General features: G+C 56.6%; 1 protein-coding gene across 2 annotated transcripts; it reads left to right on the top strand.

Annotated features, from left to right (window-relative positions):
• On the top strand, positions 1-5,249 carry REPIN1 (replication initiator 1). Of its 2 annotated transcripts, XM_039472591.2 has the most exons (3): positions 3-82; positions 816-1,013; positions 2,379-5,249. In XM_039472591.2, exons 2-3 carry the CDS (start codon positions 857-859, stop codon positions 4,094-4,096), a joined length of 1,875 nt encoding a protein of 624 aa, XP_039328525.1. In that variant the 5' UTR covers positions 3-82; positions 816-856; the 3' UTR covers positions 4,097-5,249. The 2 variants fall into 2 exon arrangements, with proteins under 2 accessions (XP_039328526.1, XP_039328525.1); XM_039472592.2 differs by lacking the exon at positions 816-1,013 and having other exon boundaries at positions 1-82.
• Positions 5,250-9,533: the final 4,284 nt, after the last annotated feature.

The raw sequence follows: 9,533 nt of genomic DNA, 5'->3' as shown, positions 1-9,533 counted from the left end.
GCGAGGAGCGGGAGCGGGCCGCGGAGGCCGGCCTTCGGGCTCCATGGACGGGCGCTGCGCCCCTGCACAGCCCGCCGCAGAGGTACGGCCCGGGCAGGGGCGCGGGGGTCCTCGCGGGCCCGCGGGGGGCCGCTGCACTGCGGGGCGCGTGACCGTGAGTGTGCGCGACCGTGTGTGAGTGCGCGGTGGGGTGGGGGGACGCTGCTGGATCTGAGGGGGTGGGGGAGCGCACCTGCGCACAGGATCTGCGAGCTGCGCCGTGCGTGGGACCCGAAATGGCTCACTCGCAGGAGTGGTACCCGTGTGCCCGGGAGCGTGGACGGAGGACACGCACCAGTACAAAAGGGCGGTGTGGGGCTTCTGCCACCGCAGCTAGCCACGATGCGGAAGGGGGTTCTGACCGAGTCCTGGTCACACCAGCTGGCCCTGCGCAGCCCCATGGGAAATAGGCCTGGAATTCCTGTCGGGAGGAGGGTGGGGGAAGGGGAGCCAGCAGGGATTCCAGAGTTCCTACCATAGGCCGGCCTTTGGCGGTCAGGGAAAGCCCAGACCCTGGCCACAGAATGGAGAATTCGTTCTGTGACCTTACCAGGGAAGGAAGTGATCCCCAAAGACAGCAGTGTGCTTCCTTGTTGAAGGGGCACATTCATTTATTAATCCAATGTCCATTAAGGTCACTCTGCCAGGCTGGGTGTGGGGCTTACGCTGGAGCGTGTGGCTTTGTGGGGGGAGGGATTGTGGCTGGTGAGGACACAAAGCTTCCTGCCCTAGAGGAGCTCAGAGCCTCACTCCTGTTTTCTCTCCCCTCCCCACAGGTAAGGCTGGCCTCTCCGCAGTCAGAGGTCTGAGCTCTGCCATGGGGGTAGGGGTGTCTTTATTGCTGCAGTTTTCTCTGACACCTGGGGGCTACCGGAGTGTGGGCCGAAGCAGGCGCTGCAGCCGCAGAAGTATCCCCAGGAACATCCCCAGGAGGAGCTGGAGAAAGCCTGATCCCCAGCTCTGCAGTCTCCAGGGTAGAGTCTGGCCTTTGCTGTGCTCACAAACCACTCCACAACTGGGGTGCACAGGCGTCCCCATTCCGCGGAAGGAAAGGGCCCTTTCTCATATCCTGGGAGGGGTCTTCCCTGTGCACCGTCTGACACTGGGAATGAGTGACCTCTGTGTTCCCTGAGAAGAGAGTGGGCTCTAGGGAATTTAGAAGGATGTGTCTGGAGCTGGTGAGCAGGCACAGAAGGGCCCTTAGGAGCCTAACAGCCGCCACAGCCTGCTTTCCGCGGAGGAGGCTCCTGTGCAGGAATATGGGCTCCCTTGAGCTGTGGAAGAGATGAACATGGGGCAGGACCAGGCAGGGGACTGAGATTACAATCTCATCTTCCCTCCCTTTCTCTTGCCCCAGTAATCTCTAGCACCCCAAGGGAGGCAGAGCCAGCGATCAGGCCCTGAGGGCAGCAGGCTGTGGGTGTTCCTTGGATTCAGGGAGAGCATTCCTTCCTGCAGTGTCCTAATTTGTGTGGGTTGAAGAGGGCAGGCGGGCAGAGTGTGGGCACAGTCTGGACAGGCAGTGGTCTGGCATTAGACTGCTGGGAGTAGCACCAGCAGTCCTGTTCCCGGAGAAGGACTGTTCTTACTTGTCCTCCAGGCTCCCACTGAGACTGCAGATAGAGACACTGAAAGTGCCTCACCTGTGGGGCTATGAATGAAAGGCTCTAGAAACTGTTTTTTTCTGAGATCTTTGCAAACCAGGTGTTTTAGAGGAAAGAACACTGGCCTGGAGTTAGAGACCTGTTCCCTAGTCTTGGTTCTGCTGTTGGCTCACTGTGTCACCTTGGGCAGGTCTTGTCATCTTTTGATGCCTCACAGTTGCTTCATCTGTGAAACAGGGAGTTCAGTGTCTGCTTGTCCAGCTTCACAGAGTTGCTGCGCAGCTCAGTGTGGCATAGGAAATAGCAGACACAGGGAGAGGACAGCAGGAACGCACTTGGAAAAGCATAAGGCACTGTAGGGAGCAGTGGTGACGTTTTTCTGGTGAGTCCTGTGGCAGGAATGTGTGTGCATTCAGCACTGGAGCATTTACTGTCTGTCCGACATTGGGGTAGCTGCCATGAGGGGGATTCTAGTCTCAGAGTCTCTCCCTTCTGGAAGTTTCCAGGGCAATAAAGACATAAGACAACTATCCTTGAAATGTTATCTAAAACCCCAAGGTTGAAATAATACATACCACACAAAGAAATGGGAGAGTAGTGTAGCTCCATGCCCAGGGCTCTAGGGATTCACAGATGGCAGCTCCTGCCTGGGGCTGAGGTTGGGAGGGGAGGAATGGGGCAGGAACCGGGCAGGGTGAGTTGGTCTCTGGAGTGACTGTGCTTTTCCACCCTCAGCCGAGGAAGAACCGATGCTGGAACGTCGTTGCAGGGGCCCCCTGGCCATGGGCCTGGCCCAGCCCCGACTCCTTTCTGGGCCCTCCCAGGAGTCACCCCAGACCCTGGAGAAGGAGCCCCGCAGGCTGAGGCAACAAGGCATATCAGTGGCCCAGTCTGGTGCCCAAGCCCCGGGCAGGGCCCATCGCTGTGCCCACTGTCGAAGGCACTTCCCCGGCTGGGTGGCTCTATGGCTTCACGCCCGCCGGTGCCAGGCCCGGCTGCCCTTGCCCTGTCCTGAGTGTGGCCGTCGCTTCCGCCATGCCCCCTTCTTAGCACTGCACCGCCAGGTCCATGCTGCTGCCACCCCAGACCTGGGCTTCGCCTGCCATCTCTGTGGGCAGAGCTTCCGAGGCTGGGTGGCCCTGGTTCTGCATCTGCAGGCCCATTCGGCTGCAAAGCGGCCCATCGCTTGTCCCAAATGTGAGAGACGCTTCTGGCGACGAAAGCAGCTTCGAGCTCATCTGCGGCGGTGCCATCCTCCCGCCCCGGAGGCCCGGCCCTTCATATGTGGCAACTGTGGCCGGAGCTTCGCCCAGTGGGACCAGCTAGTTGCCCACAAGCGGGTGCACGTAGCCGAGGCGCTGGAGGAGGCTGCAGCCAAGGCTCTGGGGCCCCGGCCCAGGGGCCGCCCCGCGGTGACCGCCCCCCGGCCCGGTGGAGATGCGGTCGACCGCCCCTTCCAGTGTGCCTGCTGTGGCAAGCGCTTCCGGCACAAGCCCAACTTGATCGCCCACCGCCGCGTGCACACGGGCGAGCGGCCCCACCAGTGCCCCGAGTGCGGGAAGCGCTTCACCAATAAGCCCTACCTGACTTCGCACCGACGCATCCACACCGGCGAGAAGCCCTACCCGTGCAAGGAGTGCGGCCGCCGCTTCCGGCACAAACCCAACCTGCTGTCTCACAGCAAGATTCACAGGCGATCCGAGGGGTCGGCTCAGGCCGCCACCGGCCCGGGGAGCCCCCAGCGGTCAGCCGGCCCCCAGGAGTGCGCAGCCGAGCCCACCCCGGCGGCATCGCTGAAACCCGCCCAGGAGGCGCCGCCTGCCGCCCCGGGAGAGCCCGCGCAGGACCGGGCCGAGGCGGCCCCGTCCCTCTACAGCTGTGACGACTGCGGCAGGAGCTTCCGGCTGGAGCGCTTCCTGCGGGCCCACCAGCGGCAGCACACGGGGGAGCGGCCCTTCGCCTGCGCCGAGTGCGGGAAGAACTTCGGCAAGAAGACACACCTGGTGGCGCACTCGCGCGTGCACTCGGGCGAGCGGCCCTTCGCCTGCGAGGAGTGCGGCCGCCGCTTCTCCCAGGGCAGCCACCTGGCGGCGCACCGGCGCGACCACGCCCCCGACCGGCCCTTCGTGTGCCCCGACTGCGGCAAGGCCTTCCGCCACAAGCCCTACCTGGCGGCGCACCGGCGCATCCACACCGGCGAGAAGCCTTACGTCTGCCCCGACTGTGGCAAAGCCTTCAGCCAGAAGTCCAACCTGGTGTCGCACCGGCGAATCCACACGGGCGAGCGGCCCTACGCCTGCCCCGACTGCGACCGCAGCTTCAGCCAGAAGTCCAACCTCATCACCCACCGCAAGAGCCACATCCGGGACGGCGCCTTCTGCTGTGCCATCTGTGGCCAGACCTTCGACGAAGAGGAGAGGCTCCTGGCCCACCAGAAGAAGCACGATGTCTGAGACGGTGGGCGGGGCCGGGGAGGCCGAGACAGGCCTGGGGTTCCTCGTGGCGGGAGTCAAAGTGGGCTGGGGTTGCCTGCCTCGTGCTGGGTTAGGGTACAGTGGGAATCCCAGAGGGGATAGAAGAGGCGAGGAGTGAGCTGGGTGGGCCCTGTTAGCCAGAGACGTCAATCCTGGCAGCCAGGGAACCCACTTCCAAGTTCAGGGATGCCGGCCTCCATCTGGTGTGTGTGTGCGCTAAGGTTCCTTCCTGACTGCCCTGTGCCCTGGAAAAGTAGCAATAGCATCTGCCCCTTAGAGCCCTCTGGCTAGAGGAGCCCCCAGTGGAAAGGAAGACCCTCCATCCTCTGGTGTTAACGCCTTAATTTCCCTGTCTTTTCTGTAAGTTACTTCAGATCATTTTTGGAAGTAGGCGTGGTACAGTCCTGTATATGAATGCTCTGGGCTACATACAGCTTGGAAAACCTGCTGGCCTTGTTAGACAGCACTTGGGCCTTTGCCAGCAGCAAGAAGTGAAGCCGAGCCACTCTTACCTCTCCCATCCGCTCCCTCCTGCCCCCTGCATAGGCACTCAGACTTGGAGAGCACCATCTGCTGTTAGCACTCCCATCCTCTTCCTTCCCAAAGAGCAAAACGCCAAGGCCTTTCCTCCTTGGTCTGTCTTGCTATGTCTGTCGCCCCTCCCAGCGCTGAGACCGTCCCCTGGCTGTCTGTGGCGCTGTGTCCAGGCTCCGGCTCGTGTCTGAACACCCCAGCCCCTCCACTCCTTCCAGAGCTCAGCATGTGGAAAGGACTGCCCCATTGGTGGTGGAGGGCCAGCTGAAGGGAAGTTACCGATGAATTTCCCTTTCACCATTTCTAGCATATGGACACCTGGGCTCTGCTTGAGCACTTAGGTCACAGGGACTTCCCCACCTCCTAAGGCCCTGGATGATTCTAATTGTTAGACTTTCTAATTGTTAGAAATTCTTCCTGATAATGAATGAATTCCGCCTTCCTATAATTTCTACCTATTGGGCCTTGTTCTGTTCTCTGGAACTAAACAGAACAACCGTTTACCCCCCTTTTCAAACTAGAGAATAAAGATTTGGTTTTAGAATAAAAAACATTTACCCCCCTTTTCAAACTAGAGAATAAAGATTTGGTTTTAGAACTGGTGGCTGGGGAGTGTTCCTTTTTCCTGGGGAGCTGTGACATGTGAGGAGCAGCATGCTCTCCTCCCTAGAAGGACAGGGGGCCGTGGGTGGGGCTCTGGCCACAGGCCTCATGCCCAGTTTGCTGAGCTCTGGCACCCTGCCTTAGCTCTTCCTTGAGCACACCCAGGCAGGTGGGCTAATTCTCTGGGTGGTGGGCCGAGGCTGTAGAGAACTGTGGTGGGTGGGAGGTGCTCAGCTTGGTACCAAGATTTCTCTTCCTGGCCACTTGACCTCTTAGGTGGTCTGAGGGACACCTAATCATCTGGGCCTTCATGAAACTCCAGCTAGCACTATGAGCTCTTTTGAGAGGTGCTGGGTGTTAAATAGACTTCGGTTATACCTGGACTCTGCCTCCAGTAGCCCTTCAGAGGCTGGACAGATGAAGGAGCCTCTGGGAGGGAAGGCAGTTCCGAGCAGCTAACACAGCACTCAGCTTCCACACTTCACACCCCAGGGAGTCAGCCTTCTTTGAAGTTGTTGTCAAACCCAACCTGGGTCCACTTGCCCAGTGTTTGCAAAGCCTAATGTCAACAGAGAGATTTGCTGCCAGAGAAAGCAAGGTGTTTCTGTAGCGCATGCCAGGTGAGGAGAATGGGCCGCTAAGGCTCAAACACTCTGATGGCTTATAAGCAAGGGTATTTAAGGCAGGGGTGGGGTTGTTTCAAAGTGAGTTAGGGGCTGAGGAATTTCTGGAACTTCCTTATTCATTTTCTGGTTCCAGTCTGTCTGAGGTCTATGTGCTGGCATTGTCCATCTGGTGGGGGTCCAGACTTCTGAAAAACAAGGACATATGTCAAGATGTTATCTTTAGTTTCTATGCAGAAGCTAACATTCTGTGGCTCTTACTTGAGTGACTTGTTTAAGCTATTATTACTTTCTTGCTTAGCGGTTATTCACTGATATCCCCAATTGCTGGTTGAGCTAGCTAGGTGCCTAGAATTTCCCTTGAAGGGACTCACATTTTTGTTTATTCTCATGATTTTCAAGTGGGGGCAGAACCCAGCAGGCTCCTAAGAGGGGTCTCTGCTCCATCTCAGGGTCATGCCAGACTTTTCAGGTGCCATTTACTAGGCAGGAAAGGGGGGCTGATTTGATTCTGTCCCGCAGTGCCTCCTGGCTGGCCTCCTGCAGGACCCCCATTCTCTGTGAGCAGTCACTATGTACACGCCCCTGAGTTGGTAGTTTCATATAAATTTGAGTGCCTATTTTTACCAGGCATGAATAAGCTCTTTTCTTGCTGCTTAGTAATTTCTGCATGTATGTGCAGCATTTAGCACAGAGCACATAGAATAACCACAGTTTGTTTACATGCGTGGCACCTGATGAAATTGACCTAAATTATCTCATGTGTCCTTGTGCGGGAGGCACGGTCATGTAACTGGCAATCACCAGAGGCAGATTCAAATCCAAACTCCTGAAACCTGTGCTCTTGGCGACTGCTGTGTGTTTAGTAGATGAATGCTGTGTGCTGCTGTTCTTGGTTAAGAAAATATTAAATGCTAACTGTGTGGGTGGGGCTTAAAGTGTATAGGATGGAAAGAACAGCTTCCAAGCTTCATTTTGGTTTGTGAGGTTATGGGGCCACTTAAAAACCTGTGTCATTGATGGCAAATTATCTGTCAAAGCCTGGAAGCAGAGGGCGTGGTCTCAAAGCCCCGGTCACATTTTTTTCTCTTAAAGGGAACACAGGTTTTCCAGGGAAGGGGAGATGGCCAGGAAAGAGTAGGTGGATGTCTGGGAATGATGGTCAGGGAGCAGGGCAGGTCCTTGCATGGGCAACTAGGTTAGTATTAGAGGCACTGGAGGCAAGGATGAGAGTGAGAGCGGATCTGACTAGGGGTCCTTACCTTTTGGAAAATCCTGTTTAAAGGAAATAGTCTAGGGTATGGGGAGAGTGGGGTGTGGGTGTCCTCAGTGCTTCACTGCCCACTGCTTGTTGAGGGGATGGGAAAGAGGTCCAAAGGACAGAAAGGTCACACGAGTGGCCTTGAGAGGGCTGGTAAAGCAGGAACAGAGTGGACTTGTTCGAGTTCCTTCCCGAGTCCCTTGATGGGTGGCCCAGTGGTTCTTGGGCCTTTGCTCTGCCTGGTTCATCGCCACAGCAGTCCCTAGGGAGGACTGCCTGGGTTGGAGGGGTCTGCTGGCAGGAGCTGCCCTTCTGTTCTGAAGAATCCACAGTTTTTATTTGTTTTCTTCTGTAACTACAAAAGTATTACATTATCTTTAAAAGTAAATAATTCAGATCTATTTAACGTGAAAGTCTCCCTTCATCCCCCATCCTACCCCCCAAATCCTTTCTGCTTACACCATGAAGAGTTTGAGGAGTATTCTAACATTTTTTCCTGCGTATTTGAAAACATGCATATGCAGCCTCCCTGCCCCACCTCCCTTTTTGCTTAATGGATAGGATCCCAGCGGTTCTCCATTTTTTCTACCTCGGAAATACCCTTGGTCATGGGATGCCAGTCGGGAGGAAGTCTCCCCTGTAAGGAGGAAACAGGCCCAGAGAGTGGAAGTGATGCCCACTGGTGGGGGTCCTGATTTCTGAAAAACAACTCAAGGACATATGTCAAGATGTTATCTTCAGTTTCTGTGAGGACGCTAACATTGGTGACTATTATTGGGTGACTATTGTTTAAGCTATTATTACTTTCTTGCTTAGCAGGTCATGCATTCACTTCCCTAATTGCTGGTTGCAGGGCTTGCTAGGTGCCTGGAATTTCCCTTGAAGGGACTCAAGTGTTTCTTTATTTTCGTGCATTGAATGGGTGACTAAAAAAAATAAAGAAGAGAATGAGACTCTAAAGTGTTGATAGCTAGTGATGTGTGGTCTCTTTATAGGATGTGTATGATTTTGTATTTTACAAATCCTTCTATAGCTAATATAACCAAATTAACGGTAACAACTCAGTAAGGTACGCAGGCAACTAGAAAATTATTAACCTTGCTTTATAGATGAATAAGTCAAAGTCCAGAAACAGAAAAGTATCTTTTATAAAAAGTACACATGAAGTTAGTGACAAAATCGAATCTCAGTCCCCAGTTCCTGCTGTGCTACTGAGGCTAAATCGCAGACGGGCCTGTGGCAAATGTTTAATCAGCTGTTGACGGAAGAAAACGGTTGCCAAACGGCAACGGTTTGTAGAAAGTCCCAGAGGCCCATCTTCTGTCTGTATCTTCCTCATGCCCCCAACGAAGCTTCTAGCAGCCCTGGAGAGGATCCTGCCAGCGGGAGTTGACCCAGCTGCGCCCCCTTTGAGGGAGAAGCGTGAGGCATTTCCTTAACAATCGGGGTGGGTAGTTGAGAAGAGACTCCTTCCTGAAGGTCTCTCCTTGGCAGTCTGGACCGGGTTAGCAGCTGGACGGGGATGATTCCGCTCCTGGGAGCCCTACCTAGTAACCCGACCTAGTAACGTAACCTCACAGCGGTTCCTCGGCTAGAAAACAAAGCGATTGGGCCGGGCACGGGCCTGTAATCCCAACACTTTGGGAGACCCGAGGCGGGAGGGTCACTTAAGCCTAAGAGTTCGAGACCCCCGTCTCTACAAAAAATTAAAAGCTGGGCGGGAGGATTGCTTGAGCCAGGGGTTCAAGGCTGCACTAAGCCATGATCGCGCCACTGGGGACAGAGTGAGACCCCCCTCCCCGACACAGAAAACGAAGAGGTCGAGTGTAGCGATTTCTAAGGTCCCTCGCAGTGAACCCTAAAAGTTATCGCATCCCACGGTGGGGCTGTCGCGGCTTGAGGACAGCCACACACTCAGCCGGGGTTTCTGTCGGGGCCCTGACGGGTCTGCAGCAGCGAGAAACAGCCCCCGACGCGCCGTGGAGCTCGGCGAGCGTGCGCTTAGTGCGGGCGTAACAATGGGCGCGCGGGCCTGGTAGGGGTGCCGGGATCCCATCGGCCATCCGGGGCCCTGACTCTCCAGGTCTCCTCCCAGCGGCCCCGCGGCCGGCCGCGAGCGCGTTCACAGCGGCCGGGCCTTGCTCGCCCGCGGGGGCGAGGTCAGCCCTCCTACTTCGGCTATTGGCTCCAGAGAACAAAGGGGCCGCCCCGCGGGCTGCTCCGATAGGGCCGGGAGGGTCATCTGAGCGGCGCAGCCAATGGGATGGCTGGGCGGCCCCAGGGACGGCCAGGCCCGCCAGCCAATCAGACACTCGTGCCCGCCCCGCCTGTCCCGGGAATGGCCAGGGCCTGGAGCCCGGTGCCCAAGTCGCCCTCGGGGTGGCAGTTCCCGTTA

Source organism: Saimiri boliviensis, chromosome 10 (assembly GCF_048565385.1).
Source record: "Saimiri boliviensis isolate mSaiBol1 chromosome 10, mSaiBol1.pri, whole genome shotgun sequence".
Taxonomy (NCBI): Eukaryota; Metazoa; Chordata; class Mammalia; order Primates; family Cebidae; genus Saimiri; species Saimiri boliviensis.
This window is presented reverse-complemented; position numbering and strand designations above follow the sequence as displayed.